The 14,607-nt window shown below is 37.5% G+C and overlaps 3 protein-coding genes across 6 annotated transcripts; 2 read left to right on the top strand and 1 right to left on the bottom strand.

Moving 5' to 3' along the window:
• Positions 1–4,159: 4,159 nt before the first annotated feature.
• mettl21a (methyltransferase 21A, HSPA lysine) lies at positions 4,160–5,469 on the bottom strand. The gene is made up of 4 exons (XM_079891367.1): positions 5,336–5,469; positions 5,017–5,181; positions 4,761–4,872; positions 4,160–4,677 (listed from the first exon to the last, which is right to left on the bottom strand). The coding sequence occupies exons 2-4, from the start codon at positions 5,161–5,163 to the stop codon at positions 4,280–4,282; spliced, it is 657 nt and encodes a 218-aa protein (XP_079747493.1). The 5' UTR covers positions 5,164–5,181; positions 5,336–5,469; the 3' UTR covers positions 4,160–4,279.
• Positions 5,470–6,209: 740 nt separating this feature from the next.
• LOC307169156 (SLAM family member 9-like) lies at positions 6,210–7,710 on the top strand. Its single transcript, XM_079889615.1, has 3 exons — positions 6,210–6,512; positions 6,721–7,026; positions 7,112–7,710. Exons 1-3 carry the CDS (start codon positions 6,227–6,229, stop codon positions 7,324–7,326), a joined length of 807 nt encoding a protein of 268 aa, XP_079745741.1. The 5' UTR covers positions 6,210–6,226; the 3' UTR covers positions 7,327–7,710.
• Positions 7,711–8,305: 595 nt separating this feature from the next.
• Positions 8,306–13,749, top strand: LOC307169154 (SLAM family member 5-like). 4 transcript variants are annotated; one of them, XM_079889608.1, is made up of 8 exons: positions 8,306–8,469; positions 8,861–8,944; positions 9,047–9,363; positions 9,566–9,853; positions 9,939–10,787; positions 11,009–11,329; positions 11,404–11,688; positions 13,039–13,749. In XM_079889608.1, the coding sequence occupies exons 5-8, from the start codon at positions 10,406–10,408 to the stop codon at positions 13,188–13,190; spliced, it is 1,140 nt and encodes a 379-aa protein (XP_079745734.1). In that variant the 5' UTR covers positions 8,306–8,469; positions 8,861–8,944; positions 9,047–9,363; positions 9,566–9,853; positions 9,939–10,405; the 3' UTR covers positions 13,191–13,749. The 4 variants fall into 4 exon arrangements, with proteins under 4 accessions (XP_079745734.1, XP_079745733.1, XP_079745736.1 ...); XM_079889607.1 differs by lacking the exon at positions 8,306–8,469 and having other exon boundaries at positions 8,728–8,944; positions 13,039–13,174; positions 13,289–13,734; XM_079889609.1 differs by lacking the exons at positions 8,306–8,469; positions 8,861–8,944; positions 9,047–9,363; positions 9,566–9,853 and having other exon boundaries at positions 10,648–10,787; positions 11,404–11,492; positions 11,586–11,688; positions 13,039–13,174; positions 13,289–13,712.
• Positions 13,750–14,607: the final 858 nt, after the last annotated feature.

Below are 14,607 nucleotides of genomic sequence, written 5' to 3'. Positions count from 1 at the left end.
CAAGATATCATTGAAGATAACATAAGATTACTAAGGGCAATGTGCTCTTTTCCACTGTCAAGGGCTGTAAAACACGACAGATTTCACAAAAGGTTATTATCGTATAGGAGTGAAAGTTCACATCCATGTGTTGGAGACAGACACTTACTGTAATTACGATGCTAATTTTGCAGTTAGCAATTCTCAGAACCAGCATGACTTCAGTTTCGACCAATCAGGGCTAAACCTTCTGATGCCACTGACTCCTGCAATAAAGGAGCCGACGAGATGTGATGTCACAGAAAACAGACGGAAACAGTAAAAGGCTGTGGGGCATTTTTAGCCTGTTTACAACCATTCTCGGAAGTAGATCTTTAAATTTGTGGCAGTGATTTGGAAAAAAAAAGCTAATTATGACATTTTACAAAATATTTCACATTTGCGACTTAGAAAGCTGGAGGAAACTTCAAAGTATGTTTTCTCTCCTATCGGCAGATCTTCAGAAATCATTTAACAGCAGACAACAAGGGTTTAAAAGCCTGTTAAAAGCTCAACAAATATCATAGTGTCTTCTTTATTGACTGCGCTCAGGTGGAACGGTCTCATCTGCCACAAAGCGGACTTCCTCTGCAAACAAATACACACACACTCACTTAAATTCGATCCAGCCTAATGCAGCATGGGCCTCGGCGCATTAAAACATCCTCTTACAGGTGTGGCACGTACAAAATTGTGTCGCTTTTAACAGGTGATGTGCGTTAACGACCTTCTAGCGGCATCAGGGATGATGTCACGGCGCTTTGCGTCCAGTGATAACTCGTTTATAAAAAAACATCATTATTCCATGACGCAATAATGAATCATAGCATTTACGAGTCTCCATTGGAAACATAAAAGAAACCTGCAATTGCAGAGAAATCTTTTTCAAATTGTCAAATTATTGAAACATTTGAAATATCTCAGAGCCTGAAGACTGGGAAAGTCTTTGCTGGAGTTTTGGATTCGCTTGACAGGATGTGGGTTATCTGTTATAAAACTGGACACATGTTTATCCAAGATAAGGGTCAGTTTAATGATAAGTATCTGAGGTTTAATGCATCAAAAACATAGCTAACATAAAACCGGGTTTGGCTTTCTACGTCCTAAAACATCATAACAAGTTACTGTTGTGTGTATATATATATATATGGATTGTATTTAGTAAATAATGATGATAATAATATTAGTAATAATAATTATAATGGATATGTTTTGGATTGTATATGGAAAACATTACAATAGTTATCATCCTTTCCAGTCACCCTACTTCCTGTCCGCTTGATCCTATTCCACTCATCTCCTTTAAGCCGTTGCTTCATCAGTTGTGTTTGCTGCACTAACTCATATCCTCAACACTTTCCCACAGTATTCAAACAGGCTCGGATAACCCCACTGCTTAAGAAACCCACTCTAAAACCAGCACTTCTAGAACATTACAGAATCCACTTCTGCTTCAATGTATACCGTATGTAATGAGTGATTATAATCAAGGTATTAATCAATATTCTTCCTTCTAAATATCACATGAGTTGAATGACTTCTCTAAGCTTGAGAGATTTTCCTTTGTTATAGAAGTTACCAGTGTGATCAATGAAATGTTCTTTTCATGTATTCTTTAATGTCTGTATTTGATATCTGAATGCAGTAACAGTGCTTGCTCATTTAGCCGGCTTCCAGAAATGAAATATGGAAAGATGTTTTGTTTGAGGAAGGTCTTCAACGTGTGTCAATACATACATCTGCTTTTCTAGGGTACTCTGACAACTATGGTCACAGGGGTCAATGACGTCTGGGACCATCTCTTATGTTAAATGTTAAAACCTTACGTTCTAGGAGACTAAAGTTCTCCTTGAGAGAAAGAATGCATTATCTTGATGTTTTGAGAAAACTCTCCTGTTTATAGTTAGAGCCTGGCCAAATCCAACCTTGGACAAGCTGTGTGTAGGTGTGTGTGTGTGTGTGTTAGTCTTCTCGGTTACAGGTTAAAGGAACCACTGGCATTATTGGAGATTGACTGAGTTGTTCTGGACATGTTGGCGCCCAGCAACCCAAATCTGCGACCTGGAAGGTCACGACGTGCCTTCCAGGTCGAGTGTCAGGGTCCTAGAGTCAGGGTTCGAGGGTCCAACTTCAGGGTCCGAGTGTCAGCTGCATAATCGATTGAGATATGCTTCAGTATATCTGCATATGTGTGGGAAATTACTTAGCCAATGAGAAACTGCAACCTGAAGCAAGGCTTGGACCTTGGTGTAGGGTATAACTGTTGTGATCTTTGTAACTGTAAACGGGGTGGCCTACGAACTCCCATGTGAGTCTTGAAGCTGATTTCTGCTGATGAAACTGCAAATATCTTCAGTAAAACTTTTCTTAAATTTATTATAATTCTGAGTCCGTGTCTTCTTTCAAACATCTGGTCCTTGGGTCCTAAACTGCTACCCCCTAACACCGGTGTTCCTTCTTCTATTAATTGCTAAAACACTTGAACGAGTCGTGTTCAACCAAGTCTCTACCTTTCTTACACAGAACAGAACAACCTCCTGGACAACAACCAGTCTGGTTTCAAAAGCAGCCACTCAACCGAGACTGCCCTGCTCTCGGTTATTGAAGCTCTGAGACTGGCAAGAGCAGCTTCCAAATCCTCAGTACTCATCTTGCTGGATCTGTCTGCTGCTTTTGACACAGATAACCACCAGATCCTCCTGTCAACCCTCATGGCGAAGGGCATCTCAGGAACCACAATCCAGTTTTTCAAGTCTTACCTCTCAGGTAGGTCCTTCAGGGTGTTGCGGAGGGGTGAGGTGTCTGCGTCACAACGTCTAACTACTGGGGTGCCTCAGGGCTCAGTGCTTGGACCACTTCTCTTCTCCATCTACATGTCATCACTAGGATCTGTCATTCGGAAACACGGCTTATCCAATGGTAGCTGCTCGCATGTCATCCTGCCTGACAAACATTTCTTGCTGGATGAAGGACCATCACCTTCAACTCAACCTTGCGAAGACCTCAGCCAACCGAACATTTCATCACAACTTCTCCATTCAGCTAGGTTCATCAACTCCATCCAGGTCAGCCAGGAACCTTGGAGTTGTGAATGATGACCAGTTAGACTTCACAGACCACATTGCTAGAACTGCCCGGTCCTGCTGATTTGTATTATACAACATTAGGAGGATCAGGCCCTTCCTATCAGAGGATGCTACACAACTCCTTGTCCAAGCGCTTGTTCTATCCAGACTGGACTAATTTAATGCTCTCTTGGCAGGCCTTCCAGCATGCACTTTCAAACCTCTGCAACTGATCCAGAATGCTGCAGCAAGAGTGGTCTTTAACGAGCCGGAGAGAGCACACATCACACCTCGCCTCATAAAATTCCACTGGTTGCCGCTCGCATCAAATTCAAGGCACTGGTATCGCTTCGGTTAAAAGCGTTTGCTAAATGACTGACTTTAAATGTAAATAAATATAAATGTAGATAATAATAATTATTATTATACTTAATAATGAATAATAAAAAATATATTATTTAATTAATATTAAATAATAAAAGTTAATTATAATAAATATATTTAGGATTGTGTATAGAAAGCAATAAAAGTTGTATTAATTATTATTATTTATTTGATTATTAATTATATTTAAATAATAATTTTAGATCATATTAAATAACAGCTTTACATAATATTAACTTTAATAATAATGGATATATTTTGGATTGTAAATAGAAAACATAAAAATTGTTAATAATAATAATTATTATATTTTAAAATAATAATAAACAAAACATATTGATTATAATAATAAATATATTTGGATTGCATAGTTATAATAATAATACTATAATAATAAGTATTAATTCTATTTAAATATTTTTTAAACAATTATATTTAATTAATAATAGTTTTAAATAATATTAACTTTAAAATAATGGATATATTTTGCAATAATAATAATAACTTATTAATAAAAATAAATAACTTCTAAGCTAAAACTCCTGGCAAGGAATTTTTAGGTTAAGTTAGGAGCTCTCAGAGGATTCTCAGAATCTTTAGGGATACGGGCCCAGATTATTATTCCAGGCCTGTATAGCAGCGCCACCTGCTGCCTAAGAAGTGACCAGCATTAAGCCAAACATATAAAGCAAAAATCACCATGGTCCTGTTAAATATTGTTATTTAATCCCCTTCAGTATGTTTTATAAAGCTTAAAATGCTTTGAATTACAAACAGGAAGCTCTACTCAAAGTTTCCTCAATACCCAGCTCTTACAGTTCGGTGTTGGTCCTGTTCTTCACGGCTCTGTAAATGTGAATGTCCCTCTGAGAGTCATAATGAACCTCCTGCACGGAGAACCTCTGCCGTAGCTCCTTCAGGAACCGCTCATCTCGCTCATATCGGATCCGACAGGACAAAAACACCACCGTGTTCTCCGAGCTAAGGTGTTCAAGAGTCTGCAGGAGAGCGGGAAACGTCTCCTCCAGGTAAACAATGTCGGCTCCCAGTATCAGATCAAAGCTGCCTGAGGGATACAGATCTAGATTCTCACCCCAGGTAAGTTCAGATACCTGTACCGCCTCCTGCTGGCTGGGAGGAATGTTTTCACGCACATTGGCAGTCAGAAATTCCAAGGCAGGTTCTCGGTCTGTAATCGTCACATGGGCTCCTGCAAGAATGGAATAGTACTGACCAAAATAATCCAGAAAAAAATGTATTTAGTCAGGAAAAGAATCAATCATTCATTCTTACCCAGCAGAGCAGCTACAATGCCCACCAAACCTGTGCCGGCTCCTAGCTCAATAGCCTTCTTTCCTTTCAGATCCACGTTTCCAATCTCCAGGAACATGCAGAGCACTACAGCCTGGAAAATAAACAGGGACGGACTACCGAATCACGAAAATAAACACTTGAAACAGTTCATGGATCAAATCTTGTGGGATTCGAACCTGCAACCTGTTCTTTACCAGTACTAGCCTTCAATACATTTGATGATTTTTGAACTTACTGCGTCCCAGACCACAGCAGCGACCCCCAATCGCTTCCAGTCCTGGCTGAGTCGGATCCTGTGATTGGCCAGATTAAATTCAGCTGAAGTCTGGTGAAGCTTTGACAGAGCAGGCAGTACATTCTCATCATAGGGGACCAAAGCCATCCTGAGCTGCTAAAATGCCTGAAAATACCAAAAAAAACATACAGGAAAACATGATTTTGCTAATAATTACCCTTATCATAAAATACAAGTTCTTAGAACTTTATAGAATAAAAGATATCTGATCATTTTAAATGTTATGTTGTTATTGTAGTGGGCATAATGTATACAGTACCTATTTGTAAATCCAACGAGTTGACAAATCGTTATTCTGTAACGTTTTAAAATGGTTTAATACAGACTGTTTGTAAACAAGAGAGATTCCGCATGATCTCGTATTCAGCGATATGTTGTTCGACCGCTGTTACTTCTGACAGTCTTGACTCATCTGCGCCATCTGATGTTTAGGCGTGTAACTGCTAGTGGTGTTTTGTTCATCAATGAAATATTATTATAGATAATTACATTTCTAAGCATGACGCTGCAAAGCCTTTTTGGCAGTTTGATACGCGCTCCGGTGCGAATCTGGCTCGAAACAAATGATTCGCAAAGGTTTCGAAGCTGTTTTTGAAAGCTCCCAGTTTGCGGACTGTTTTTGTAAAGCTAAAATACATAACTGAAAGCGACTGATATCGGAAGCTTTGCACAATGAAGTTGCAACGCTCTTTTAATAAAATTATGGAGATAAACCTGACAAAAAAGTGGTCCTGCTAGTGTTCTCAGGGAATGTGACAGCGGTTTAGAGGCGTACGTGGGAAAGCTTAGAATGAGAAGTTTCTTCAAGACTAAACACTTAATTATTATGCAATTTTGTGACACTAAAACCACCAGCTGATGTAATTTGATATCACTTGACTAGTCAGTTTAAGGAACAGACATAAAACCATTTATAGAGACGTGAAGACTTGAAACTAAGGTTTTCATATTTGTGGAGTGTTTTAATCTTATTGGCTACTTTTGAAGAAATGTTTTGCATATTCATTTTCTTCTGTTTCTGGCATCTGGCTGGTGAGTTAAACATGATTTATGACTTCAGGTTTAGTACAGTGAGAGGAACTGTTATTTAATCTGATTATCTATATGTGTGTTTGGTTCTGATACAGATGGAGTGAAGATAGTGACAGTGATGGAGGGAGATTCTGTCACTCTTCACACTGATGTTAGATATATACGTTATAATAAACGTCATATAGAGTGGAGGTTTGAAGCTGAAGATACTGGAGTCATGAGGCTTGATGTGATGACAGGTAAAATGATATATGATTTTAATAAAAAATTCAGAGACAGAATACAGATCGACAATCAAACTGGATCTCTGACCATCAGCAACATCAGAACCACAGACTCTGGACTTTATCAATATCAAGTGCGCCCTCGGTTCATAAGTGAATCATTCAATGTTACTGTCTACGGTGAGTAGCCTGAATTTAATGTGTTCTTTCCTCACTATATTTAAACAATCAATCAGTTTAAATCTTTTATATATGTCAATATATTAAAAAACAATATTTTGCAGCAGGCCAAAGCTCATGTTGATAGAGCTTAAATTAATTAATTTATCCCAGAATATTTCTATAGTAAATAGTCATTTGTTTTACATTATTCTCTCATGTTTTCCAGCTCATCTTCCTATTCCAGTCATCACCAGAGACTCTACATGTTCTTCATCATCATCAGGATCATCATCATCAGAGTCCAGATGTTCACTGCTGTGTTCAGTGTTGAATGTGAGTCATGTGACTCTCTCCTGGTACAAAGAAAACAGTTTATTGTCCAGCATCAGTGTGTCTGATGTCATCAGCAGCGTCTCTCTACATCTGGAGGTGGAATATCAGGATAACAACACTTACAGTTGTGTGCTCAACAATCCCATCAGCAACCAGACCAAACATCTGGACATCAGTGAACTCTGTCGGACACATCCAGGTAAGTCATAGTTCTGTTGCAATGCTGTTGGTGTGTTTTATCTTAAAGTGCAGGTTCTCAATAAAACCTCTTCTTCTGTCTTCAGACATTGTCCACTGTTACAGTTTCACTGAAGCTGTGATTCGATTGGTCGTCTCTGCTGTGGTGGGCGTGGCCACTGTTGCTATAGTGGTTTATGACATCACATCCAGAAGAGCTGAAAAGAGGCGGAGAACATCCCAGTCAGTCCCTGAAATATTAGGAATTTTTACCATTTTCAATGAATCACAAAATGGTCTAAATGATTCAGAATCAAAATGATCCTTATCCAGTGAATAACAAGAAAAGTCCTGGAAATCCATTGGTCAAAAAGAGCGGGAACCCTGTTAGATGCTGAAGTCTTAATAAGCTTTTTCACAGAATATTGTGATTTCTTTTTTTCAAATAAAGAATATTGATTTGCACTTCTTCTCTTCTTCAAAAACAGTTAAAATCTAAAGCATGACGTTGAACAATATTACAAATTCTTGTGTATAATTGGCCTGTTCAGTCAGGGCTGAATGGATCCAGTTTAAACTGAGCTTCAGGAACTGAAGGTTGTTTGTTTGAATCCCAGTAGATTTGAAGGGTTTCCTGGATATAATTTTTCAATATCAAATGCTATAAATAGACTATATATAAAGAATCTGTATCAGTGTGATAATGAAAAATAAAAGAATATGAATCAATCCAAGTGGAGTAGACATTTTATCAGCTCTACATGAAGTTTAGTTCGTGAATAACATGTACAATCAATTATTAAAAAAAGATTATTAAAGTGACATTTGATCCGCTGTGGATGTAATTATTATCTTGTTTTTTTTTTCTTCAGAATGATGGACAGCATCTGGAATAATTAACTTAACTAGTTATGACTAATCTTCTAATGACTAATGACTAAACAATCGGTTCCCTTATTTTCCTTAAGTTTCTGTCTGTATAACAACCAAAAATCCATCTTAAACAGATTTAAAAAAATAAATAAAAAATAGGCCTAATTATAAGCAGCATTCCGACATTTCGCGCCAACACAGATTAGAATGACCCGGAATGATTTCCTTTAAGGTTTAATACAGGCGAATCGTGCAGCTCTGCTGGGTATAGGCCTATATTGTGCTAAAAAAAGATATGCAGAAATGGCCCTTTAAAACTAATTTAGAAAGTGAGAAGTCTAAAAATGATGTCGGCAGCGACACAGACAATGAGCAGGAGACATAAATCCGTGAAAGTCACTTCCTTAAATGCACGAGCTCAATAGGCTATATGTGTGAGTGTGTTTATGAGTGTTGAACTGCTTTTCAGCTCATTTGAACCTCACATTGACTTACAAAACAGCATTTCTGTGAAACAGAGACTATATCATCCAAGAGGTCTATAATATCTGGAGAAAGCCGTTCATTCATCTGGCAGCTGAAGAAGTACACGGTCTGCATGCTTTCTTCTTTCAGTCTTTTCTCTCAGTTTTGCTGTCAGATTTTAAATCCAATCACCTGCAGTATAAATGCCATGTGACTAATCATTTTGGAGCCAAACACAACTTAAATTTAATATTTAGATTTGCAAATCAATACATAAATAGTTGTTTAAATAAATCTTGTTAACAATAGGCCAAAAATTAAGTTTTGCTGTATGGGTTGTAACACGTGACTGAGAGATTGAGGAACAGACATCTAACCATTTATAGAGGCTTGAAGACTGAAGGAGACATACCGACAGAAAAGTTCCTCCATTAAACTCATTGTCTACAGTTTAATATACTAAAACTATCAGCAGACTTTATTTGAGATTAATGACACATTTCTGTTGCTTTCCTCAGATTGGTGGAGTGTTTTAATCTTATTGGCTACTTTTGAAGAAATGTTTTGCATATTCATTTTCTTCTGTTTCTGGCTTCTGGTTGGTGAGTTAAACATGATTTATGACTTCAGGTTCAGTACAGAGAGAGGATTTACATGAACTGGTATTTAATCTGATTATCTATGTGTGTTTGGTTCTGATACAGATGGAGTGAAGATAGTGACAGTGATGGAGGGAGATTCTGTCACTCTTCACACTGATGTTTATATACCAATACATTATAAACGTTATATACTGTAGAGTGGAGTTTTAAAGCTGAAGATACTCTTATAGTCATTCGGCTTGATGGGATGACAGGTAAAATGATATATTATAATGATTATAATCAAATATTCAGAGACAGACTACAGATCGACAATCAAACTGGATCTCTGACCATCAGCAACATCAGAACCACAGACTCTGGAATTTATCAAGTGCGCACTTCGTTCTTAAGAGAATTTTTCAATGTTACTGTCTACGGTGAGTAGTTGAATTTAATGTGTTCTTTCCTCACTATATTTAAACAATCAATATATTGAGATATTTTATATATGACAAAAAAATTTTTTAATTGACAGCAGGCCAAAGATCATGTTGATAGATCTTAAATTAATTAATTTATCCCAGAATATTTCTATAGTAAATAGTAATTAGTTTCAAATTATTCTCTCATGTTTTCCAGCTCATCTTCCTATTCCAGTCATCACCAGAGACTCTACATGTTCTTCATCATCATCAGAGTCCAGATGTTCACTGCTGTGTTCAGTGTTGAATGTGAGTCATGTGACTCTCTCCTGGTACAAAGGAATCAGTTTATTGTCCAGCATCAGTGTGTCTGATGTCATCAGCAGCGTCTCTCTACATCTGGAGGTGGAATATCAGGATAACAACACTTACAGTTGTGTGCTGAACAATTCATTCATTGACCAGACTCAACATCTGGACACTGAACTCTGTCGGACACATCCAGGTAAATCATAGTTCTGTTGCAATGCTGTTGGTGTGTTTTATCTTAAAGTGCAGGTTCTCAATAAAACCTCTTCTTCTGTCTCCAGACATTGTCCACTGTTACAGTTTCACTGAAGCTCTCGATTCGATTGGTCGTCTCTGCTGTGGTGGGCGTGGCCACTGTTGCCATAGTGGTTTATGACATCATTTAGATTAGCAAATGAATACATAAATAATTGTTTAAATAAATCTTGATGATAATAATAGACCAAAAATTAAGTTGTGCTGTGGGCTGTAACACATGACTCAGAGGTTGAGGAACAGACATATAACCATTTATAGAGGCGTGAAGACTGAAGGAGACATTCTTACCGACAGAAAAGTTCCTCATTAGACTCACTATCTACAGTTTAATATACTAAAACGATCAGCAGACTTTATTTGAGATTAACGACACATTTCTGTTGCTCTCTTCAGATTTGTGGGGTGTTTTAATCTTATACTTTTGAAGAAATGTTTTACACATTTATTTTCTTCTGTTTCTGGCATCTGGTTGGTGAGTTAAACATGATTTATGACTTCAGGTTTTGAGAGGATTTACATGAATTGGTATTTAATCTTGTTATCTTGGTGTGATTCTGATACAGATGGAATGATGAGAGTATCTGTGACGGAGGGAGATTCTGTCACTCTTCACACTAATGTTACTGATATACACAGAAATATACACCATATAGAGTGGAGGTTTGGACCTGACAGCACTCTTATAGCCGATTGGTTTACTGAAATTATCTATCATTATGAACAGATGTTTAGAGACAGAATACAGATGGACAGTCAAACTGGATCTCTGACCATCAGGAACATCAGAACCACAGACTCTGGACTTTATCAACTAGACATCATATACATCCCTTTCAGGCACAGTACAGTGTTTTTCAATGTCACTGCTTATGGTGAGTACTTTAATTTAATGTACCCTGTCCTCACCAAGTCAGTTCTTTTTAAATGACAAACTCTTATTGAATTCAATGAAAATTATTTCAAACTTCATATAGATTTTTTTTTTTTCTTCTTTCCACAAAATAAAGGCTGTGGAATTTTATCAGTTTTGTGGAGTGTTTTTATCTTTATATATAAAAACTCCACAAAAAAACTTCTTATCTGTGTTTTGTAGATGAAATGAAGTCAGTTTCAGTGACTGAGGGAGATTCTGTCACTCTACACACTGATGTTAGCATTACACACACACATGATATACGTTATATACAGTGGTGCTTTGATCCTAAAGACACTCTTGTGGACATTCGTTTTGATAAGGGGACACATGAGATAAGATATTATCATGATGAGATATTCAGAGACAGATTATGGATTGACAATCAAACTGGATCTCTGGCTATCAGGAACATCACAACCACAGACTCTGGATTGTATGACCTACGGATCATCAGACTTGAAAAGTCACTGGCAGTATTATTTAACTTTACTGTCTATGGTAAGTGTGTGGATTTCATTTTAAGTCACAATAATACTATCAAATTAATTCACATTATTCTCTCATGTTTCCAGGTGTCCTTCCCATTCCTATCATCACAAATCCTACATGTTCTTCATCATCATCAAGTCAGAATTGTTCACTGGTGTGTTCAGTATTGAATGTGAGTGATGTGACTCTCTCCTGGTACAAAGGAATCAGTTTATTGTCCAGCATCAGTGTGTCTGATCTCAACAACATCTCTCTACCTCTGGAGGTGGAATATCAGGATAACAACACCTACAGCTGTGTGATCAACAATCCCATCAGCAACCAGACTCAACATCTGGATATCACTCAACTCTGTCAGCCATGTCCAGGCACGTCATCAGCGGTGACTTTTTAAAACATTAATTTAGCAGACGCTTTTATCCAAAGCTATACTTAGACTTGAGGAATACAACAAGCGATTCATCATAAGGCGGCCAAAGGCAGCACAAGAAGTGTCAGTAATACAAGGTTTCAGTCATCGTTCAAAATAGTATAAGCTAGAACAGGAAGCGATTAAGTAATAATGAGAGCATAGACAAAGGAATAGTGAAAGAATGGAGTTTCTGCAGTTAAGTGCTCATGGAAGAGATGAGTTTTCAGCTGTTTTTCGAAAATTGTGAGGAATTTGGCTGTCCGGATGGGTAGATCATTTCACCAGCGAGGAACAGTGAACGAAAACGTTCTTGAGAGTGATTTTGTGCCTCTCTCTGATGGAACTATACGAGGCGCGCTCACTTACCGAACGAAGGCTTCTGGAGGGGATGTAGACATGTAAGAGATAGCAGAGTTAGGAGGGTACAGAGCCCATGGCTTTTCTTTAGGCAAGCACCAATGTCTTGAACTTCGTGCGAGCGATAAACAGAGGTGTGACTTGGGCTCATTGAAAACAAGACGTGCTGCTGCATTTTGAATCATGTGGAGAGGTTTGATTGCACATTTTGGAAGTCCACATGTTGGACGGTGAATACTGAAGACGTGGCCGGGAAGATGAGAAGCTCTGTCTTAGCGAGGTTAGGTTGTAGGTGACGTTCTTTCATCCATGCCAAGATGTCAGTCTGAGATCTGTGCAGCTACCATTGGATCATCTGGATGAAATGAGAAGTAGAGCTATGTGGCTAAGCATAGTAATGGTAGGAGAAACCATGTGCTGTATAATGGGTGCCAGTAGTGTATATGGAGAAGAGGAGGGGTCCAAGAAGTAATCCCTGAGGTACCCCAGTGATTTGGATACCTCCCCTCCCCAAGGAACCTAGAAGGACCTACAAGCTTTATAATTATAGCAAAGCAAAGCCTATATCACGCAAATGGTTCAATTTGAAAATACTGCAGGACAGTTTGCCACTTAAGCGCAAATTAACAGATAGCAAAATGCTTTTTCGTATATTGTAATTACAACTAAATGCAAAAAACATGCACAATCATCATAAAAATAAAAAAACAGCAAACTAATTAATCCTTCCTACTAGCAAATATTTTACAACAGAAACAGAAATTGGCATTAAGCAAAATGCTTACATGCTCTTGCCATATCCACTGACTAATCCCTTTCTCCTGATAATAGTAAATATTTACAGAAATCGCACAGACAAAAAAAAAGAAAATGTCAGTTGAAATGTTATTGGTAAGTTTGTTATAAAATAGGTGCAGGCTCTTGATAAAACCTCTTCTTCTGTCTTCAGACCATGTCCACTGTTGTGGTTTCACTGAAGCTGTGATTCGATTGGTCGTCTCTGCTGTGGTGGGCGCGGCCACTGTTGCCATAGTGGTTTATGACATCAGATTCAGAAGAGCTGAAAAGAAGCGGAGAACATCCCAGTCAGTCCCTGAATAATGATGTTTTCACATGTTTGCAATATGTCAGGATTCCCAGTCACAGAAAACCTTGATATAATAAGTTTTTTTTTATTTATTTTTTTTTACATTTTTCAGTGAATCACAAAATGGTCTAAATGATTCAGAATCAAAAGGATCCTTATCCAGTGAATAACAAGAAAAGTCCTGGAAATCCATTGGTCAAAAAGAGCGGGAACCCTGTTAGATGCTGAAGTCTTAATAAGGTTTTGCACAGAATATTGTGATTTCTTTTTTCAAATAAAGAATATTGATTTGCACTTCTTCTCTTCTTCAAAGACAGTTTAAATCTAAAGCATGACGTTGAACAATATTGAAATTTCTTGTGTATTGTGTAAATTAGCTTGTTCAGTCAGGGCTGAATGGATCCAGTTTGAACTGAGCTTCAGGAACTGAAGTTTGTTTGAATCCCAGTAGATTTGAAGGGTTTCCTGGATATACTTTTTCAATATCAAATGCTATAAATAAACTATATATAAAGAATCTGTATCAGTGTGATATGAAAAATAAAAGAATATGAATCAATCCAAGTGCAGTGGACGTTTTATCAGCTCTACATGAAGTTGGAGCCAAAGTGACAAAAATGAAGTTTAGTTCTGTCTCTTGCACAGCATCTGTAACATATGATTACAGTGCCATCTACTGTTTCCTTCGTGAATAACACGTACAAACAATTATTAAAAAAAGATTTAAGTGACATTTGATCCGCTGTGGATTTAATTATCTTTTTTTTTTTTTTTTTTCTTCAGAATGTTGGACAGCATCTGTAATAATTAACTTAACTAGTTATGACTAATCTTCTAATGACTAATGACTAAACAATCGGTTCCCTTATTTTCCTTAATTTTCTGTCTGTATAACAACCAAAAATCCATCTTAAACAGATTTAAAAAAAAAAAAAAAAAAGAAACAATTGGCCTAATTATAAGCAGCATTCCGACATTTCGCGCCAACACAGATTTGAATGACCCGGAATGATTTTCTTAAAGGTTTAATACAGGCGAATCATTGTCAATCGTGCAGCTCTACTGGGTATACCTCTAAATTGAGCTAAAAAAAAGATATGCAGAAATGGCCCTTTAGAATTAATTTAGAAAGTGAGAAGTCTAAAAATGATGTCGGCAGCGACACAGATGATGAGCAGGAGACATAAATCCGTGAAAGTCACTTCCGTAAATGCACGAGCTCAATAGACTACGTGTGAGTGTGTTTATGAGTGTTGAACTGATTTTCAGCTCATTTGAACCTCACATTTGACTTACAAAACAGCCTTTCTGTAAAACAGAGACTATATCATCCAAAGAGGTCTATATGGAGAAAGCTAGCCGTTCATTCATCTCAATAGAAGAAGTACACGGTCTGCATGCTTTCTTCTTTCAGTCTTTTCTCTCAGTTTT

This window comes from Squalius cephalus (genome assembly GCF_949319135.1).
Source record: "Squalius cephalus genome assembly, chromosome: 13".
NCBI classification, from domain to species: Eukaryota; Metazoa; Chordata; class Actinopteri; order Cypriniformes; family Leuciscidae; genus Squalius; species Squalius cephalus.
Note: the sequence above shows the minus strand (reverse complement) of the source record. Positions and strands in the feature narration are given on the sequence as shown.

Bases quoted from the DNA above. Each gene is read 5' to 3' on its own strand.
- LOC307169156 (XM_079889615.1), top strand. From the start codon at position 6,227: ATGGAGGGAGATTCTGTCACTCTTCACACTGATGTTAGATATATACGT. The intron at 6,513-6,720 runs GTGAGTAGCCTG...CATGTTTTCCAG, and splicing joins ATTCAATGTTACTGTCTACG to CTCATCTTCCTATTCCAGTC. The intron at 7,027-7,111 runs GTAAGTCATAGT...TTCTGTCTTCAG, and splicing joins ACTCTGTCGGACACATCCAG to ACATTGTCCACTGTTACAGT.
- mettl21a (XM_079891367.1), bottom strand. From the start codon at position 5,163: ATGGCTTTGGTCCCCTATGATGAGAATGTACTGCCTGCTCTGTCAAAG. The intron at 4,873-5,016 runs GTAAGTTCAAAA...TTTATTTTCCAG, and splicing joins CTGCTGTGGTCTGGGACGCA to GCTGTAGTGCTCTGCATGTT. The intron at 4,678-4,760 runs GTAAGAATGAAT...CCATTCTTGCAG, and splicing joins CATTGTAGCTGCTCTGCTGG to GAGCCCATGTGACGATTACA.
- LOC307169154 (XM_079889607.1), top strand. From the start codon at position 10,406: ATGACTTCAGGTTTTGAGAGGATTTACATGAATTGGTATTTAATCTTG. The intron at 11,689-13,038 runs GCACGTCATCAG...TTCTGTCTTCAG, and splicing joins ACTCTGTCAGCCATGTCCAG to ACCATGTCCACTGTTGTGGT. The intron at 13,175-13,288 runs GTCAGTCCCTGA...TACATTTTTCAG, and splicing joins AAGAAGCGGAGAACATCCCA to TGAATCACAAAATGGTCTAA.